This window comes from Neovison vison, chromosome 8 (assembly GCF_020171115.1).
Source record: "Neovison vison isolate M4711 chromosome 8, ASM_NN_V1, whole genome shotgun sequence".
In the NCBI taxonomy this organism is placed as follows: Eukaryota; Metazoa; Chordata; class Mammalia; order Carnivora; family Mustelidae; genus Neogale; species Neogale vison.
In genome coordinates this window covers 77,405,059-77,426,508 of record NC_058098.1, presented here as the reverse complement: position 1 = coordinate 77,426,508, position 21,450 = coordinate 77,405,059, and the positions used below count along the sequence as shown (strand labels likewise).

Below are 21,450 nucleotides of genomic sequence, written 5' to 3'. Positions count from 1 at the left end.
GCATGTAAGCAATACAAAAAAATTGAGACGGAACTTCTTTTCTTTCTGTCTTTGAAATCTGATACACATTTTATACATATGGCACACCTCAGTTTGGACCAGCCACATTTCACGTTCTTTAGAGCCACATGTGGACAGTGCAGGCCTAGAAGGTGTGCTCTATGCACTTGGCCCTACCTCAGTGAGATAAACCTCAGGGCCCTGAAGGGATTCAATCCACATATAACCAGACTACGCTGATGAAGCAGACATTTGTTCATCAACTGCCCACCTGGGGTGGTAGCCGGAGGTCTTACTCTGGGGGAGCTGAGAGGGAGGAAAGGATATGGGGAGCACTCTACAAGGTGGGGACTGCTGTCTTCATTCTGTTCTCCCCATGTGAGGAAACACAGCAGGATGTCCCCTGCAGTGAAGGGAGGGGCAGCTTACAACTTGGCTTTGCACTTTGTGATCAGCATTACTTTTCACTCCACCTCAAGTGGTGATGCTTGGGGCCATATGGGTGAGAAGTGAACTGCAGGCAATATCAGCGTCCCCAGGGCTGCCAGCTGCCTCTCCTCAACAAGGCCACAAGGAGAAGATGCCACCACTGCAAGAAGGACTCCCCCCTTGTCATGACTGCCCACCATACAACCTGGTGCCGAGTTCACAGTGCGGACTCATACAGGTTTTACTGAAGTGAACAAAATTTGTTCACTTTTTTGTGAATTTGTGAAGGGAATTCTCAAAATTTATACAAACCAAATCCTTATCCAAAAATGGTTGAGAGCAGGATCTCTTTTTCAAAAGAGGGTTCTACCCAGGGTGAGGTGCCTTCATTAGGCAATTTACAAATCTTTTAGACAAGGCCCCCAGATTCTGTTTCCAGTGAGCGCTCTTGCTGTCCGAGAATGGGGTTCTATTACACTAACAAAGCCCAAAGCCCCACACACAGAATGGTGAATCAGAGTAAATAACGCTGGAGCTGGTCTCCCTTCAGTGTTCATACCTATTATTAAATGCTATTCCCCAAACTATATGTTATAAACTCTGTGGTAGCTCACATATTCCTTTATAAAATCAGATTAAAATGAGAATCTACCTCAGAGGTCCCCTCTGAGGTAGAAAGAAAAACATATACAAGACTCAGAATAATGCCCAGCTCATTGCAAAACCTTCATAGCTGGTAGCTTTTATAAGGTTACCAACCTTCAATTAAGAGCACCAGATATAAGACCTAATCAAGCTTTCTACTTTCTTTTTTTTTTGAAAGATTTTATTTATTTATTTGACAGAGAGAAATCACAAGTAGACAGAGAGGCAGGCAGAGAGAGAGAGAGAGAGGGAAACAGGCTCCCTGCTGAGCAGAGAGCCCGATGCGGGACTCGATCCCAGGACTCTGAGATCGTGACCTGAGCCGAAGGCAGCGGCTTAACCCACTGAGCCACCCAGGCGCCCCTTTACTTTCTTGACTGCAATAATAATTCCTCTTAAAGATAACTAGATGAGGAGGGGACTTCCAGCTGGAATCTCCGAGGGAGATACCAGACTGTCATTCTATGATGCTCCTGAAGAACACCCCAATCTCACTTACAACACTGAGATCAATCATGGGATAAAAAATATTGCATGCGCTACAGGGAAACACTTAAAAATATTTAGCATGGGGGTGCCTGGGTGGCTCAATGGGTTAAAGCCTCTGCCTTCGGCTCAGGTCATGATCCCAGGTCCTGGGATCGAGCCCCGCATCGGGCTCTCTGCTCCGCAGGGAGCCTGCTTCCTCCCCTCTCTCTCTCTGCCTCCCTCTCTGCCTACTTGTGATTTCTCTCTGTCCAATAAATAAAATCTTAAAAAAAAAAAAAAATATTTAGCATGAAATGCTGAACTAAGGCATTAAGAAAGAAGCATTTAGAACTCCAAACATCATTACGTGATAATACCACATCAAATCATAGCAGGAAACTAAACTTGCATGTGGTCAATGGGCACCCAAAAAGAAAGGAAAGATTTAAGCAGATCCTTACTCAGTCTTAACCATTCCCATCGGTCTTCCCACTTGTCAATCATTTCTTTTCTCTTTTCTGTCAACTGCAATAACTTTTCTTTGATCTGTGAGAAAAGAAGAAAAATAGCGACATCTTAACAGACTGTACCACATCCTAAGCCCTCCCCTTGATGGGCCACTTCACATAAGAAAAACACATTTTCTGTAGAGGCTCCTACTAAACCAGGGAGTACCTAAGGACTACTCAAGTCTATTTACGTACTAGAGAAAAAACAGGGCAATGTGCCTTCTACAAGGGGCTGAGAGGAAGCCTGGTCTCCACCCAAAGCTGCTGTCATAAGGAGGCCAACCATGCACTGAGGCCCCTCCAGGTTCTGGGGCTCCAGATGATGAACACACTCAAGAAGAAATGGTCAGAGGGGCAATGCTGTGATTTTTCAGAGAGAACACCCTACCCCTTCAAGGAAGCCACATGCTGACTCATCATTTATCTCTTTACTACCATCACCCTAACTCAAATTAGACAGAAAAGAAATGACACCCAGAATGAGTACTAATCGAAGAGGTGAGAAAGGATGGCAATTAAACCTGGGGCCTGCAGAAATGGTCTTCTTTCCCTAGAGTGTTCTTGTGTAACTAATCCACACACACAGGAAAGGAACAAAGAATTTCAAATACGTGTAAGCATACATATATATTTCTCTGTGTATGTCTCTACAAACACACAAGCGTACATACTGACAAAATAAAGTCCTCTTACATCTTAAGACCATCTGTGTTCACCCCGGGGCCCGAAAGCAAAGAGCTGTCCTACCTCCTCAGATGCATAGTGCTTTCTCGCCAGCAGGGATTTCCCAAGTTCAATGCAGGTTGTGAAACTGTCATTACGAGCATCGATTTCAGCTTTGATACCTTGATGATTATTCATTAATAATTCAACAGATGATACATCCCTAAAATTAGAAAAATACCTCCTTTAGGAGATCAAGCTTTCCAAATAAACATATATTCCAAAACATGCAATTAATTTAGCAAGAAATTATCAATCAACAGGTTTCAAAACATGCAATTAATTTGCAAGAAATCATTCAAGGCACTGTATGTCTTTAAGGTCTGATTCAGGACCAGCAACGCAACCTAACATTTGGAATAAGGCTTCTCTCATTTGTGAGTGTGTGTGCGCGCACGCGTGTGCACAAATGTGCATGTACTCATGCATGTGCACACACCTGGGTAATTCCAAATGGTTGCCAGGCAGGTGCCAGAAAAACCACTGGATTTCTTTTTTTTTTTTTTTTTTTTTAAGATTTTATTTATTTGTCAGTGATAGAGGGAGAGTGAGCAAGCACAGGCAGACATAGAGGCAGGCAGAGCCAGAGGGAGAAGCAGGCTCTCTGCTGAGCAAGGAGCCCGATGTGGGACTTGATCCCAGGATGCTGGGATCATGACCTGAGCTGAAGGCAGCTGCTTAACCAACTGAGCTACCCAGGCATCCCAACCACTGGATTTCTGTTCAAACTTTTATACCCTCACAAGTTAGTGCCAAAGGTTCAGGACACGTGTGTTCCAAAGAGCCGCTGATACCCCCCTTATTCAGGCACGAAGAGGTACACAGAGCTACAACCAGCTTGGGGTGAAATCAACGACTACAGAGCTGTGAGAACTTCTCACGGATCAAAACCTGAAGTCCTGATCTGGGAACTATAATTGTTTTTTTATATATACAGCAATAGAAGACTTTTTCTCAATTACAGCAGGGACGGGAGCCGGCAGGAGTGAAAATGGAGGCTGCGTACATGCCAGCCTGGTCATCTCTTCAGCTGCTCTTCATTGCCTTGCAGCAAACAGAGCCAGAGAGAAGATATGGAATAAATATTAAATCATCTCAAGATACTATTTAAGCAATTAGTGAGGGTTCAGAGACACCTTTGGTAATGCGTGTGAAAAAGGCCTGAGTGGCTTTTAATCTCAGACACAGAGAAAGAACTCAATTCCCATGACGAGGGAGAGCTAGTCATACTCAGGGGGTGTGGCTGTTTGAAGCTGAGGCCCAGACAAAGGGCAGGAGGGCAGGAGTGAGTGGGGAGCATGGGAGGGGGAGTAGGAGAGAGGGTTCAACAACACGGTGCCTGGTTCCCCGGTAACTGTGTGCTGCAAACAAAAGCGATAGAAGCTGCCTCCAAACCCCTTACCACCCCAGCTCTGGCCTTGAAGCTTTTGGAAGAGACCCCTGGTTCTCTCTAGAAGATCCCAGGGTCGGCAAGCTGGATTCCCATCCACCCAGAAGGTCAGGAGGGTTACCTGGGCTTCTCCTGGGCTTCGATCTGCCGGATGACATCCTCCATCCACAGCATGAGGTCACGCACCATGCTGAAGAAGCGGAACTTGTCCCCTGTGTCCACCAGCCGCGCCCTGCGGCCATCACAGGCATCCAGCAGAGCCTTCCAGGCCTCCAGGACCTCATTCTCCCGCTTCTGGATGTCATCGGCCTTGTCACCTGCATAGGCTGCCTGGAGACGAGCTGCATCTTCCTGGAGCTGCCTCACCTGCAAAGCCACAGCGGAGAGGAGTCAGCTCAGATGGCTGGGCCTTCTCTCCATTGGCCTACTACTCCCTCCACGCACATCGCACGCTGTTCTGCACTAAAGAGAGAACCGAATCAACATGGGGCGCCTACTCCCCACAAAGCTCACAATTCCATCGGGGAGATCCACACTGGAAAAATCCAAGTTTACTACGAATGTATTGAACTGCATTACACAGTTCAGTGCAAATGAGAAGACAAATGAAATGCTACAGGAATGCACGCAGGAGACCTTGGTTAGGTGTCCTGGAGGCAGCCTGGGATAGAAGGATGGTACAGAAAGCAGATGGTACATATGCAGACATATTCAAAAAACCAACATGCAAGTGGCTCCTGCAGGGTACAGACGTTTATTTTTAAATCATGAGTAAGGAACTGACATGAAGAACTCCAGTTTTTTGTTTTTTTTTTTAAAAGATCTTATTTATTTGACAGACAGAGATCATAAAAAGGCAGAGAGGCAGGCAGAGAGAGGAGGTAGCAGGCTCCCCGCTGAGCAGAGAACCCGATGTGGGGCTCAATCCCAGGACTCTGGGATCATGACCCGAGCTGAAGGCAGAGTCTTTAACCCACTGAGCCACCCAGGCACCCCAAGAACTCAGTTTGAAAACAAGTTTTCCATTGCTATGGGATATTGCTGTAAGAGCTCTCATGTGTGCCAGTTCAACTTGAAAAACAAAAATGTATCATCTCATGCAGCCCAAAAAACTGATGGGGGTGCCTGGGTGGCTCAGTGGGTTAAGCCTCTACCTTTGGCTCAGGTCATGATCTCAGGGTCCTGGGATTGAGCTCCGCATCAGGATCTCTGCTCAGTGGGGAGACTGCTTCCCCCCCTCTCTCTGCCTACTTATGATCTCTGTCAAATAAATATAGAAAATCTAAAAAAAAAAAAAAAAAATGACTGACATCCAAGAAGGTGCAATTTTCACTAGCCAAATTTTAATAAAAACTCTGCAGAACAGGAGATGTTCATGGGTCTTAGGAAAAGATGCTCCATGGAGATACTGTAATTTGTCATATATCAGCAGGCAAAAATTCAAGTCTAAGGGTATATCTGCCGGTGAGTAGATTTGACTGTTGATAAAACAATAGGTTACAGCTCCTGGAGAAGGCATGGGCAGTATGCACTGAAGTTATACATATTATATATAGTTACGCAGATTTAGGAAATGAAAGACACATTATTTATTGCAGCAACATCTGTAAAAGCAGAAGAGTGAAAATAAAGGTCCATCCATGAGAATCTGGTTACATTCATGACAGCACACCCATACAAAAGGCTCCTTAGTAGCATGGAAAAGAATGAGGGAGGGCTCTACACTCATGCAAAGTGTTCCAGGAGCAAAGGGAAGTGTAGACGCTGCACCTAATATCCACTTTCTGAGCAACAAAGGCGGATAAACAAGGATCAGCTCTCACCCTTTTCTGGGGAGGAGTGGAAGGGAGACAGGCCTTTCTGAGAGGAAGTTGCAACTGTGGCTATTTTATATTTTTACATTTCTGTTACATATCAGTAGTGCAGAGGACATCTAATTAAAAACACACATACAGGAGGAGAATATACACTCAGCCTTCATTTACTGAGGCTGTGTGACCACAGTCCGCACACAAGTGTCATCCCAGACTACAGGAGCCTGGAGAGGCCTGTGAGGGAAATCTGCGGACAGATACCAGCTGGGGGTGTACGCAGCGAGAAGTGGAAGTATGGATAACACTGGCGTCTTCAGGGAGCTGGCTATCAACCCCAACCACACAGAAGGACTTCAGGTGGTGGAACATAAGGAAAACAAACTTCTGCAATAGATGCAAAGAAGAACCAATGTGGTTTGTTTTCTATGACAATCTGATTTCCATATCCTCGCTTCTGGAACTCTTCCATGATTGTGGCTCAGGTAATAATTCAAAGTACAACAAGCAAGTTCCTAGGAAATTTATTTGAAAAACTAATTTCCTATAAGACTAAACAAATCTTTCCCAACAATAATAAAAAAAAAAACCCCAAACCCCAAATAAACAAATAGCAACAAAGAGAAAAACCCTTTCTTGTGCCTCTGCTTGTTTTTAATTTGTTCTCAAAAAAACCAGAAACAGGGACGCCTGGGTGGCTCAGTTGGTTGGACAACTGCCTTCGGCTCAGGGCGTGATCCTAGAGTCCCGGGATCGAGTCCCACATCAGGCTCCCAGCTCCATGGGGAGTCTGCTTCGCTCTCTGACCTTCTCCTCGCTCATGCTCTCTCTCACTGTCTCTCTCTCTCAAATAAATAAATAAAATCTTAAAAAAAAAAAAAAAAAAAACCAGAAACAAACTAAAAAGCCCCAAGCAAACACACACACACACACACACACACACACACAAGGTAGAGGAGGGACAACAAAAGTGAAAATTCCCCACACAAATGAACGACTGCTCTGAGAAGTCAGTGAAGGCCACACCACAGGCTTCTGGGAGCCCCACCCAAGGGCCTCCTCTGCTCTAATTCTGTTACAAGAAACCTCGGCTGAGCCTGCACTTGCAGGAGGTGCCCGCATACTCGTAGAGCTGTAAATGGCCTCGTCCAGCAGGTACCATGAGGCAGAGTCTCTCAGGACTTGAGGGTGTAGACTCCTACCCTCCCTCGAGGGGGGGGGGTGCCCTCAGTCTCACCAGGTGCAGGGGTTTAATGAAGAAAATGAGAGCAACTCCATCATCTCTAGTTTCTTCAGGTTCTAAAATGATTAATTTTACAGGTGCAGGGAAAGACCTATTGCTGATAAGGTCTGTTCTAGCTCGGTCCTTTAGGCATTCCCTAAGTTCCTCCAGGCTTTTTTTTTTTTTTTTAAATGTAACAGCAGTTACAGAACCTTACAGAGCTCTCATGGGAGCACATATTTTGCAAACAACATTTGGATCCTCAAAGCATTAGGGAACAGAAACTTCAGACAAATTAAACATGCAGAGATACAGAGCAGCAAGCCCCAATTCTAACTGGGGTCTGGCCCTCTCCAGAGGCCTTGCTCCAGGAACAGGTGAGATGGCATCATTACAAGCCTCAGGCATTCGTGTGGTACCCCAGGACCTTGTGTGTGATGAAAGCCGCTGAATACAAAGCTGATAAGCTTCTGAATGGTAAGTTGTCACAGAGCTGGGGAGTCCACCAGCTCTGAAGGAAAGACTGGAAATCCTTAGGATACATGGTGCACCCTACTAAATTCTGCTTCAGGTAGACCCTCAGCTATTCTATATACCTAGTCTTAAATATTCCCTCAATATCTTCTATCTGCTTGGTGGAAAAGCTGAAGCCACTTTATTTGCGTGAAGCCCCAGCTGCAATCTATCAGCTTCTAGAAGGAGCCAATTAAGGATACGGGAGAAGACAATGGTGGTAAATGCGGTCCCTCCAAAGAACATACTCCAGACTGCACCGAAGACTGGTAAAGCCGATGGCTCCAGATCGGGATCAGCCCACAGTCAAAGCTGGGCCGTGTGTCTCTATAAATCAAAATTGACTGTTCCACAGCCATGCTCCTTCATTTCTTACTGTCTAGGGCTGCCTATGCTATAATGGAAGAGCTGAGGATTTGCAACAGGGACCACGTATCCCACAAGCTGAACGTGTTGACCATCTGTGCTTCTACAGAAGAAGTTTGCTGTTCCCTGCCCTAGATCACCAACGCGCTCCTAACAGACAAGAACAAACCTCCTCATGTACCCAGGGCTGGTTATCTTTAATAAAACTGGCGTCTTCTCTAGGACCATGAAATTTAGGAGAAAAAGATACAATTGATTTTTCATCTAAAAATCATAAGACTAAACAAGAAACTGTGCAGAGATTGGGTCATGAACTAAAGAGTGATTAGACCCAGGTTCTCACTGCTGTGTTGTTATCACTCTGTCAAGCATCTTGTAAAGAAAGTCTTTGTGTCAGCGATCTCAGACGGGGGAGTGGGGAGACCAGGTGCATTAAAACATTAGGCTCTTGTTTTCCCTCTTTACGGACATATAACTCAGATCCTGGTGGATGGAGAATAATAAAGTATTATTGTGGAAATGATTCTGGATGAATATGCTCACATAATACAAAGTCTTGTTGAGGAGGTCTGTAACTTGCAAATGTGTCTAGTTTGTTTTAATCATGGGGATAGTCACTTAATGATATCTGCCCATGCAGTATTTTAGGGACTGAGTTCTCCCAAATGGGGCATTTTAACAATGAGCGCGCATATAATTTGGGCAGTTCTTGGGTGTGTGTGTGTGTGTGTGTGTGTAACTTGGGCAATTCTTGGAGGCATGTTTTGAGGTGCTGAGGAATGGAGAGAGACCCTCAGAGATGCCCAAAGATGCTCCTTGCCCCCCAGGTCAGCTCCCTGACCCACCTGAGTGCCCAGAGCCTGGATGTCATGCTCAAATGTGGTGTGCATTCTCTGTAAGGTTTCCACTGTGTTCTGATCTCTCCCAAGCTCCTCGGGGAGTTTCTTGTGTTTGTCCTGGATGCGCCCAAAGATCTCCTTGGCGTCATGGTAAAACTTGTGCAGTTCATAGGAGGCAGCGAGAATCTGTGTTCTCGTGTCGATGAGCTCCAGGAGGTCAGCCCAGGCTTCATTGAGCCCATCCTTCCACTCAGCGATGGTGGCAGCATCCGAATGCCCAGAGTTGATGAGTTCATCGGCCATGTGATTGACCGTGTCCACGCGTTCCTGCCCAATGTTCCCGGTGTCTCGGGCAAATTCCCGGAATCGTTCTTGTAACATCTGAAATGGAGAGGAGTGTTTAAAAAAAAAAAAAAAATCAGTGCGACTACCGTGAACATTTTGTTTCTTGATTGCATGAACGTCCTCTGGAAAGAAACAAGTGGTATGTGTGACTTAACAGTTTTAGCTCTAAAAACTCAATCAGGCTTCCTTCTTGCTCTCTGTCGCAGAGCAAGGCCCTGCCTGGCTCCGTCTCCTCTCACTACTGGGGCAAAGGGTACAGAGAGGTTAAACAACCCAAGTCAAAGTTGCCCGGTGATGAAAAAGCTGAACTGAAACCAAACCCCATGACCATGTGAGTCCAGGGTGTGAGATGTGCTCACAGATTAGGAGTCACGTGGCAGTCCGTGCACAGTGCACACCACAGAGCCGCCCCAGCCTGGCCCGCAGTACTTGCCGTGACGTGCTCGTAATCCTGTCCCAGCTCGTGCGACCCTGCGACCACCTCTCTCTCGGCGATCCACTGCTCCAGGTCATCCACCTCCCGGTTGAGCTGGAAGAGCCTGTGCCTCTCATCCAGCTTGCCCCTCCGCTCCTCGGCGAGGTCTTTCAGGCCAGCATACAGCTTATCCACCTTGGACTGCCGCATGCTGATGCGCTCACTGCAAGTGGGGGAGAGGTGGGGAGGGGCGGCAGGAAGAGGACCTTTAATGCCACGTTTTCTTCAGGGAAAAAACAAATGAGGTGGAAATGCTACCTTGTTACATAAAATTTCTTGAAGGAAACTTCCAGCTCACCTATTTAGCCTAAAAAATAAAACTCTGCAATTTGACCTTGAGTAATTTTAGAGCCAACATGCAAACAGGACACAATCATTAAGGCTGAAGGCCATCCTGACTGTGATGACCGAGGGAGGGAGGAGAAACCCCAATTCTCTGCACTGCTGGCTCTGGAAGTCAGGATTTCCTTTGACATTAAAAGTTAATGTGAAACCCAGGAGCCATCTTCCATTTTCCAGAGCCATGAGGTCGAAAGGCCAAATGCTATCCCTGTCTGGCAAACATCTCCACCTTCTCTGGGGTGTGTGCTCTTTCCCACCACTCCTGTCAAGTGGGTCCTGGGAGTGCTGCAACCCCTCCTTCCACTTCTCCCCAGGACTGTCTTGTAACAGGAAACCAAAGAGACAAGGACTTCTCGCTTTCCTGGGAATCCTATCATGAATACATGAAGGACGCCCTACACCAACAAGGCCACTGACTGCATCTTCAACTTGCCTTTGGTTGATGCACAAAGCCGATTCTTTTCCTGAGTTATAAAAGGCAGTTATACAGCAAGCCTAAGGTAACTGCCTTAGGCTTAACTAATATGTGAGAGTTGTATAAGGCGGGGAAGTACCAAACACACACCCCTCCTCTTCTTTATTCCCAAGGTGCTCCATGGACTTGGTATGTGAGGAACTGCTATCCTCTTGCTCCCACTATTTTATAGGTCTGTGCATTCCTGCCTACCACTCCTCCTAAAACTAATCCTCACTTAACTAAAAACTGGATGACTTTCAACCCAAGGACAGGTTTTGATAACCCGTCTCTGTGCAAGAAAATCTGTACTTCTCACTAACACCATTTTTCAAGAGGGCCTTGGCTCATAGGAGATATTTAACCCAGAAGAGGAATTCCCTAACGAAAGAATTCATCCTTACTGTTCAGGTAAGGCTTACTGGGTCTATTTTACAGAAATTTCCCAAAGATCACCAGTTACTTGAGATGGATGCTGCCATTTCCATTTGCATGGGTCAGAGGAACAGACCCTCACACTGGGAGGAAGTGAGAGGTCAGTTTCATCGTGAACACTACTCACCTTTCAGGATGGCTGTCAGCCACCAGGGCCCGGCTGGTCTTGGAGAGCTGATGTACGGTCTCTGCATAGTCCTCCACGGCTTGTTCCAGAATCTGGTGCTTCTTTAACATGGAGACAGCACTCTGCTCATCCTGCAAAGAGGGGGAAGGTCAGAACCACAGTCATCCCCTTTGACCCAACACCATCATCAAGCAGGACAAGCTGATTTCACGATGGGCGGAAGGACTGTCAGAAAGAACAAAACAGCAAGTGTGATATGGGCACAGCAACACTGAAGCCTTTCAGGAGGATTAATGTGGGAGGCCCTGCACAAGAGGAACCCAAGGATTGTGCGGAATGAGATGCCTCTGAGGTACAGGCTAAAGCCTGGGAAACCAAGTGTGCCCTGGCTGGCTGAGGCTCCTCACAGCCTAACACATTCAGAGATGACAGCATCCTGCAACCCTAAGGACTTTTAAAGGGTCTCAAAAGCATCTTATGAAGTTTAGGTAACTCTATTAACTAAAGAGAGCAAAAAGGACTCTGGCAAATATCTATTAAAAAAGGGCGGGGGGGGGCGCCTGGATGGCTCAGTGGGTTGGGCTGCTGCCTTCGGCTCGGGTGGTGGTCCCAGAGTCCTGGGATTGAGTCCCGCATCGGGCTCTCTGCTTCAGTGGGGAGCTTGCTCTCCCCAAACACCCCACCTACTTGTGCTCTCTTTCTGTCAAATAAATAAATAAAAATCTTAAAGAAAAAAAAAAAAAAAGATAAACCCGGTCTTAATGACATACCGGGAGAGCTCAGAAAGGAAGCTTCTGGTTGAGGGAAACAGCTACAGATTCCAGTCACCTCAAGCCACCATGGTGTGCCCCATAACACTTGAAGGCAATGATGAAATGTTTCACAAAGACGCAGCCACCAACAGAAAATAAGCTTGGGGTGGGAGTCTGAGGCTCTCTGGGGCAGGGCTGGAAACCTCTCTCACCTTAGCCTTCTCCTCAGACATCATGTACAGCTCCTGCTCGCTCATCCAGGCCTCCGCCTCAGCCGCGTCAAAGTAGTACTGCTGGGCCCTGTGTGCCTCCTCAAGCCGCTTGTGGCGCTTCTCGGTCTCCTCAATGAGGAGGCCCCACAGCTCCTTGAGGTCAGCGAGCCTTCGCCGGATGGCCTCAGCATTGAGGCTGCTGCTGTCGGTGACAATGTTTTGGCTCCTCTCAAAGATGTCATCGATGCGAGGCTGGTGTCCCTGGATCTCTTTCTGGAGGGTCTGTGGGAGTGGGGGAAACAGGGCTCTCTCACATTCTCTACCCTGTCATCTGGAGCAATTATTCATCAGACTGAGCTAGCCAAAGCAGAAATGCTTACCTGGTTTTTCTTTATTAACAGCTGCACAGTCTGGAGGTTGTGGCCGTGATCGGTGGAAGTTGCCAAAGGCATCCTCTCTCCAACCCACAACTGGAAAGAATTGTAAACTGAGGTGGTCAGGACTGCTCAAAAAGAACAAACGTTATGATGCAAACAAGTGCAACAGAGGCTCAGCAGGGTGGCCAGCTGGGAGAGAAGGTGTGTGTGATCCCACTGCCAAGGGCTGCCTGAGGAGCCTGGCCTTCTCCCCCATTACAAGGCAAGGGCTAGTCTTTTAGACAATACTTCATCCTCACTGCTGGACTCGCTGTTGAGTCCTCACTCTTAATTTATTTTTGAAACTACTATTCTAGGGGCATTAAAACCCTAGAACATCTTTAGAAAACCAAAGAAAACAATGGAGTTGCATTTTGTGTAAATACATAAAAGCATGGGTTTCGACAATCTTGCTCACCAATGCAGTAAAAAGTGAGTCTAATGAAGTGAGCACGTGGCTGAAGGCAGGGAAAGGGAGAAGGCCTATGGAGAGGCCCCTTGTGCGGTGAAGGTCTACTTACAATCTCGTCCTCCACGTCCCTGTTGAACTGATGGATCTCTTTGGAGGCCAGCAGGTTATGCTTCCTCTCATTCAAGGGCTCCAGCAGTTCCATGAACTTGGTCTGTACAGTGAGGCGCTTGCTGTCTACCTCGTCAGTGCTCTTCCCCTCCTGACTCAGGGCCTGGGCCTGGCTCTGGAGCTCCTCGATCTCCTTCTTCCGCACCTCCATTTGGTTCTCCAGCATCTGAAGGGAGAAAACATCAAGTTTGTCACACCAGAGACATGGGCGACACACAATCCTATAAAAATGTTTTGGGCACTGGCCAAAAGGAAGACTGAGTCTAAATTTATATAATGGAGAGTCTCAGAAAGGATTCTTAACAACTATCAAACTACCAATTAATCCCTTTCCAGGACTTTCTTTTTCTTTTTAAGTAGGCTCCATGCTCAGCGTGGTACCCAACACAGGGCTTAAACTCCTGACCCTGAAATCAACACTCGGATGCTTCACTGACTGAGCCACCCAGGCATCCCTTTTTCCAGGATTTTTAAACTAGAAACAATATTCAGGTTCATTCAGGAACTTAGAAAGGAACAAGAGAAACCAGAATTAATTACAGGGAAAGGAAAGTCTTCATCTGCTTGTTTAGAAGCCATAACAATGATGGAAACCCATATTACCACCAGGAAAAAAGTAATATTTTCAAGTTCCAGTTCTTTTAGGCAAAGAAAATAGTTAATGTTCCCACCTTCTCTCAATTTCTTCAATTAAAAGGCTGATTATTTTTTTAATACCAGATAATGAGGAGAAAACATGCTAATTGCTTCTTTATAGGAGGAAAATGAGTGAAAGTGAAACCGGGGGAGGGGGTTCCTCACTCGGGAAACATCTTCCAGGCAACAGCATGTACTGATGGCTGAGAAACAGAAGGTCATATCTAGGAATAAACGGACTCCTTTCTTATGTAGGGAGGTAAACAGCCATGAGAACAAAACTCCTTAATGCATAGTAATGTAGTCAGGTAACCATGCCACTTAGCAAAACGGTGGGTATCACTTTGAAGAAAAGGGCCTCAGCACTTGGCCAAGACGGTTCCACAGTGAGTGGTTCTAAGCACAACTGTGGGGGCCAAGACTTGGCCACACATCGCAAACCCAGCCAGGGAAGCACTGGAAATTCTGCCACCACCCTGCTTTCTCAACTTTGTGGAAGCTATTCTCTCGAAATTTGAAGTAAATTCATTTGCCTTTAGGATGCACTACCATGATGTCCCCAAAACAAGTAATAAATTTCTTTTATTATCTAAAAAGTACCCTGACCAACAAAGATAACTAACATGTACCTACTAGACATTACACAGCAAAGTATGCCAACCTGATTACTTTCCCTCGTGTAAACTGCAGAAATGAATGAAGTGAGTATTTACTCAGCTGTTAATGATATCTATCACCTAAGATGATGACAATAAAAGAAAGTATTCCCATGAACAGACACCCAATACTTCTAATGTTATGTCTTTCCACTTGATTCTAGCAATGTCCCACGTTGCTGCCAGGACAAACACACCCTCCACACCGAAGACAGGTGGTTGAGAACATGGTTGGCAACTTAAGACAATGAAGACGACGTCAACAAAGCAGGAAAAGGCCCAAGTATGTGGCCGCCTTGTCCACTTGCCTGTTGCTTTTTAAGCAGGATGTTGACGCTGGTCAGGTCTTTGCCATAGTCGTCAGACTGAATCTGACTCTCCAGGCCATGCAGCCATTTGTCCAGATCTGCACAGCTCTGGGTAAAAAGTTCAGCCTTGTTTGCATCAAAGAGCCGCTGGGCCTTGGTCTGGGTGGTGGATTCAAGAACTTCCCACATGTTATGTAAACCAGTGAGTTTCTCTTTCACCACAGCTTCCGTCTCGGGCTTTTCTGAAATGAGCTGCATTCCTTCCTGGAAAACATAAATAAATACAGTTTGCTAGGGAACAAAGGTCACTGTGAAAATTAACCTTAAGGTATTCAAGCTGGGATCTACCTATTCATTCAACATACAGAGCCTTTCCACATAGGATACCACTGACTAAAATGGACAAGGGCCTAGTCTATATGTATACGACATGGCTTTCAAGAGTCTAGCAAGAAATGACCATGGCATGACGAAACAGTTTCATCTGGGGCAGCAGGGAAGTGCTCATGACGTCAGATTTCATATTCTCCACTTGGCCCCCTAAGCCCCTAACATGTTACTTTAACCATTAAGAGTCTGAAACAAGGGGCACCTCAGTGGCTGCCTTTAGCTCTGGTCATGATCCCAGGGTCCTGGGATTGAGTACTGCATTGGGCTCCCTGTTCGGCAGGGAGTCTCCTCCCTCTCCCTCTGTTGCTCCCCATCCTTGTGAGCTCTCTCAAATAAATAAAATCTTAAAAAGTCTGAAACAATATAAAGTCTGAGAAAGAGAAGCGGGGAGGTGGGAAACTTCACTTTCATGTTCAGTTATGCTGCACAGAATCTCCCTGTGCCAAGATAACACATTTTAAGTTATTATAGTGCCTGGTCACCCCCCCCCCAAAAAAAAAAGAGAGAGAGAAAACTTAAAATAACGTAGTATTTCTAAATTCTGTGCAAATTATCAGTCTCTTACAGTCCAGGACATATGACAGGATCAAGATAGTGGGGACTCTGTCCAGGCGGCTGGCAGGCCATCCTCCATAGGAGGTGAGAAACAAAACAGAAACCGAACTACCAGTACTCACTAAATGACAAATCAAGCCTTCTGCACCATACCTGGTTGGGTTTCAGCTTTTCTCCCTTCTCCCCAGTCAAAGTCAGGAATCCTTAAGTGGGAGAGGGACTGCTCCTTGCTATGTTAACACTTCTGCATGGGATCAGACAGGACTCAAAGTGCAAGAGACTGTGCTATATAGAGTAGCTCACTTCCACCAGGGTCACTTTCATGCTATGGCCACACCACAGCAACAGGAGCCTCATCAAACACATTAATTTCTCACCTTCTCAATTTTGTCAAGCCATTCTTTGTTGGATGCAAGTTCTGCCATAAATGCTTGATGTTTTAACCATTTACTGTGTAGATTTCTGGCTTCATCATAAGACATGTCCTGGGCAGTGAGCATCTTTTCATTGATCCAGAGAGATAGCTAGGAAAAACAAAAATCAGAATGTTTTCAGAGATTGTGATCACAGACATCAGACTTTTTCCTGCCTGGGAAGAGTGGTGTTCTGTTGTACAATGCATACTGCACGTTTCCATGTCAACAGACAACGAAATATTTACTTTACGACTCTGACCTGTCATGACAGGTTATCTGCATTGTGCAGAGATGTACCTAAGCCTTGCTCCAAAGTATGTATCTAACATTAAATCCAAAAGTACAAAAGCTCTCTGAGCCAGCTTTCAAAGTGTTTGGCACACGTAACCAGCCTTTCCCCCCAGGGGCTGGTGTTTAAAATTCTGCTTTAACCAGTCCAAATCACAATCTTCTTTCTCTTCCAAACACTTGTGCCAGCTATACCATGTTAATCATGATTAACTGCCTTTTACTCTGTTCGGTAATCTTCTTACTCTTTAAGTTTTTCTATTATATATAAAAAAGACCAAACACAAAACCCCCACTCTGTTATCCCTCCCCCTTCCCTTCCCAGCGTATCTATGGGAATGCTACAAAGCATAAATAACTTGCTCACTGTAGGAGTAAGGTAACAACGATGCCCTCTTTAAGTTTCCTTCAAAGTTTGAGTCACCTTCACCTCTTTTTCTATAGCCTCTACTTCTCTAAAGAGCCTTCCATTCAGACCAAGAACACTCACCAGGACTTGATTTTGAGACCCAACATGTCTCCTTGGATCTAAACTCTGCAAAGGCTCACAAAGCCTAACAGCTGCTGACAGATCTAAGAACGGAGTTCTCTCATGAGGCCGAGGGTGGGAGTCAGCCCAGCCCCAGGCCCTGGACACACTTCCCTTGCTGGCTTTCATCCCAATTTACTTGGCTCCTTACTGCCTGTAGCTGGCCATGCCAGGTCCTAATTCCTACCCTGTACACAGTACTAACCTGGGAAGAGCTTTTTGTTTCTCCCCTAAGAGAAAGATACACAGAGGAATGCACAATCAGCCCTGAATCAAAGGTCTTCAGAGACCAAGTCCCTTTCTCCAGTGTGACCACGAGAAGCCCACTTTTTACACCAGTCGCTGCCATAACAAATTTGCACCCCAAACCCTCCATGGTCCAATCTCCAACGTTTAGAAATGGCACAGAGGGGGTGCCTGGGTGGCTCAGTGGGTTAAAGCCTCTGTCTTCGGCTCAGGTCATGATCTCAGGGTCCTGGGATCCAGCCCCGCATTGGGCTCTCTGCTCAGCGGGGAGCCTGCTTCTCACCCTTCTCTGCCTGTCTCTCTGCCTACTTGTGATATCTCTCTCTCTCTCTCTGTCAAATAAAAATAAATAAATAAATAAAATCTTTTTTAAAAGAAAAAAGAAAAAAGAAATGGCACAGAGAAACAAGAGAACCTTCCCTCACAGGACCAACATTTTTAAGGCCATTCACTCACACTTGGGGCTGCTGCTAGAAAAGGCTCCCCCATAAATTTGTTTAAACAAAACAAAGCCTATTCTTTGAAAACGATGTCAAGGAGGGTGATGCAGGTCACAGGAGCATCTCTGGCTCCGAATATGGGCAAATGCCCCGGCATCATGTCTACCTTTCTCAGCACATTCACCCACCATGCAGCAGGGGGTGAGGCAGAAGATCTCTGTTGTCATTCTTTATTGAGGTGACAAATCAGTAAATCTTATACAGTCCTTTGTAAGCTAGGACCAGAGATTAGTTACATAACAGTTGAGACACTAAATTTCCTACTTTAAAAGAATTATTTTTTTTCCAGTTATCTGGGTAAAATCTGAATTACTATGGCCATTCACTCAGTACAAGGGGAAAAGAGGCACAGACACACAGATTAAACACAACAGAAGGCATTTATCCAAAGTGCAAAGGACATTCACATATTTTTGCTATTCATAACCACCTACCCAGAGAGATTTAAAAAAAAAAAAAAAGCTACATAAAAATCAGAGGCTTATAAACAAATCTGCTGTTTGCTGAACACATCGTCCTACAGATAAAGCACCCTGCACTACAGCACAATGAAATGGAGCGATGGAACTTGCTAGTTCATCAGCCCTACATCAGCAGTCTGCTGTCTGAACCACAGTTATTATTTGTGGGCATTTGCAAAGGTCATTTAAGAATATACTCATTCTCTGCAGAAAAGAATATTGTGCAGATTGGAAAAGGATAGGAAAAATGCTTTGATCACTGACTCAAGCTCAGAGCAAAGCAACGGAATTCGCCATCCCATGTGCCGCCCAAGTCTAGTAATACTGCCCTTCTAAAAAAAACCCTTCAGTTTCTGAGTGCAGTTTCCTTATAGTGTGAGGGAATAAAACAGAAAAGCCAATAACTTCTAAATCACTTTTCAGGAATTCACACTGAAGTACCACTACAAAAACCATGATGTGCTTTTTATCCCCATCTACAACTGGGAACAGGGGGGCCTCTGCAGTAAATGTCCCCATCCAGGCAGTGGTTACTGGGAGAGGCAACAAAGGCAGATCTCACAACCTGTGACTGCTCTAGCCAAGGCACCCAAGGGGAAGGGACTGTGGAGACAACTTGGATTCCCTCCCAACTCTGGACAATATTCACAGCCACCAATGATCCTAAACTGACCTCTGGGTGCCCTGAAGTTTCTCAAAACGTAACAGGTAGATTTTCAAATGCAAAGCTGGTCCATATACAAACTCCACTCTCAGAGATCCTGGCTTATGAGGTACCTCTTAATTTTTTTTAGACAAAGAGTGGGGGGGAGGATCAGAATGAGAGGGAGACTCTTAAGCAGAATCTGTGCCCAGTGTGGAGCCCGACTGGGGACACGGTCTCGTGACCTTGAAATCATGTCCTGGGCTGAAGTCAAGAGTTGGACGCTTAAAGATTGTATATATTTTGATGAGGCTGAATGATGTAGAGCTCACAGCCAGAGACTACCACATTACCTCCTCTTGGCTCACACTTCCATACCAAGGGTCTGGAGCCTCCAAACCTGACCTACATCCCACAGAAACTCTACATGCTGATGTGGGAGAGATGGCACCCCCCAGCAGATCCTATAGTTGTACTAACTTTTAATGTCAAGAAAAGAAAGGCTAAACCAGGAACACTTGGCAGAACAGTCACAGAGATCTGCATGTCATTCCTAAGACGTACCAGGCCAGCCAAAACCTTCCTGCACATTTGAGGGGAAATCATGGAAGGACTGAGTCCTCAAGGCAAGCCCAAAAGTCATTGGTGCATGGTAGAGACTGAACTCCTTAAAACCAAGGGTGCTAATTTGGAACAAGTAGTAACGAAGATCTAATGACATAGTAAAACAATTTCCTCTGATTCTGCTATGAAGGACCATCAATTTAAATCCACTTACTTTTCCCACACATTTCTTTCTTTTTTTTTTTTAAATAAAGATTTTATTTATTTATTCGACAGATAGAGATGACAATTAGGCAGAGAGGCAGGCAGAGAGAGAAAAAGGGAAGCAGGCTCCCCGACAAGGAGAGAGCCTGATGTGGAGCTTGATCCCAGGACCCTGGGATCATGACCTCGGCCAGAGGCTTTAATAATACCTCTTTAAATGAGCATCCTATCCAAATGGGTTATTAATGCTCAGTGTCACATGAAGAGGCACTCCGGTCTGCAGCCTGTCTGGCTCCAGGCAAATCCCCCACTGATCTAGATTCATCAGCATGGCACAGGAAGCTGACAGACCCTAACCTACAGAGCTCAGGGGCTTTCCTTCTGAAGCTTTAGCTGCTGGGGCATACTGCAAGATTCACAGTAAGACAGCAGATGAATGGACATGAAGGATCACTTGTCACACACGATCTAAGGTGCCTTCGGTTAGGGCCACATTTCTTCTAACATGCAGCCATGTGTTTGCAGGCAAGGTGTTGTGATTTCAGTCATTTCTTCGCACACAACCTAATCCTGTCCCCACACCCACCGAGGGCCTCCTCCAAGGTCCGTGCAGCTTCATTTGGATATTCTTCATCGCGTTTCTGCCTCCGAGGGGATTTAACCCAAGAAACCAGAGACAACGTCTCACTGTTGTTCTCTGGCAGACAGAAAAATGCGATGCGCTCATGAAGTCACGAATATGTGAAGGCAGCCAGATGCTTCTCTCCAACTAGCTTGCAGAAGGACTGCATTTTTCTGGCTAACTTTAGTTTTCCAAGTTTGTTCATGCACGTATCAGGGGAGCAAGAAATAGTATGAGAATCATCAGATTAATACCACATGTTAAAACTCGGGAGTCTGAAATCAGAATTGTTGCTCTTGGCATGTTAGACATGTGTGCATGGAACCTGAAAGATGGGTATTTCAAGGTCTTCAGTGAGTAAGAAACTCAGACTGTATTTTTAAAATCTTTGCTTCTTACCTGGGTAGTCCGTTCCTGTTCCTCTTAGGTCTTTCCTTCTTACTTACAAGATGATATTAAACATTCTAGGGTGTCACACTGTCTTTGACAATGGAAATGTTCTAGATCTGCATTGTCCAATATGGCAGCTGCTAATCACAGTTGGCTATTGAGCACTTAAAATACACCCAGTATGATGGAAGCACTATATTCTGAATTCTATTTAATTTTAATTAACTTAAAATGAAATAGCCACATATCGTTAGGGTGCACCATAACGAACAGAATTCCAGACTCTTCTAGATTAGAAGAGTCTATTTACTCTAAGTGGTAGCCTGCAGGCTCGAGAGCGGACAAGCTACCATACTGGCTCAGCCAGAAATGAATTTCTGGGCCTCAAGTAATTTTATGATCCCAAGCGCTCTTATGCCAAATGCTCTCACTCTCCTTAGAAAGAAAGAAGGGAGAGGGGCTGAGGGGAAACATACCTCCTGACAATCTTGCAGGAATTTCTGAAGATCCCTGTTGTCCTTCAATCTCATCAGAAGCTCACTGGCTGCCTCACGATTCTTCCGATGTCTGTTTTAACAATAATAAAATATAAGTTTCAAAAAAGGAAAAAGAATCTTCCGAGACTGGATTTACAATTCAGTGTCTTTCCTGGGTTTCTACACAGGATAAAAGCAGTTTGCTTGTACAGTTTGCATTATGTCAAAAAGGCAAGATAAGCAAGAGAATTTAGCATCCTCCAAATGAGTAAGCCACAGTACGAGAGACCAAAACACTTGTCTCTAAGCCACAAAACAGGCAAAGGATGGCCTCCAATAAGCGATATAAATCCAGTGCTTCCTAATCTGGTGCTAGGGGAGAAAACCTGAGCATCTGCTGTGCATAAGTCCCCATAGGCAGCACTGCAGGAGAATGTGAAACTCATTTTCAAGAAACTGGGGTAACAATTTATGGCTAAGAAAATACAGATAACCATATACCTGGCTTTAAAT

The 21,450-nt window shown here is 45.5% G+C and overlaps 1 protein-coding gene across 4 annotated transcripts in view; it reads right to left on the bottom strand.

The window, feature by feature from the left end:
- Positions 1 to 21,450, bottom strand: part of SPTBN1 (spectrin beta, non-erythrocytic 1) — a 197,404-nt gene that overhangs the window by 16,298 nt on the left and 159,656 nt on the right. For all 4 annotated transcript variants that reach the window (XM_044263961.1, XM_044263958.1, XM_044263962.1 and 1 more), the window contains 12 exons: positions 20,938 to 21,028; positions 15,976 to 16,122; positions 14,654 to 14,917; positions 12,995 to 13,219; positions 12,438 to 12,527; positions 12,058 to 12,339; positions 11,094 to 11,224; positions 9,694 to 9,898; positions 8,922 to 9,296; positions 4,286 to 4,530; positions 2,799 to 2,937; positions 2,004 to 2,088 (listed from right to left, as the gene is read on the bottom strand). In XM_044263961.1, coding sequence (XP_044119896.1) covers positions 2,004 to 2,088; positions 2,799 to 2,937; positions 4,286 to 4,530; positions 8,922 to 9,296; positions 9,694 to 9,898; positions 11,094 to 11,224; positions 12,058 to 12,339; positions 12,438 to 12,527; positions 12,995 to 13,219; positions 14,654 to 14,917; positions 15,976 to 16,122; positions 20,938 to 21,028 — 2,279 coding nt within the window. The remainder of the gene's footprint in view (positions 1 to 2,003; positions 2,089 to 2,798; positions 2,938 to 4,285; positions 4,531 to 8,921; positions 9,297 to 9,693; positions 9,899 to 11,093; positions 11,225 to 12,057; positions 12,340 to 12,437; positions 12,528 to 12,994; positions 13,220 to 14,653; positions 14,918 to 15,975; positions 16,123 to 20,937; positions 21,029 to 21,450) is intronic.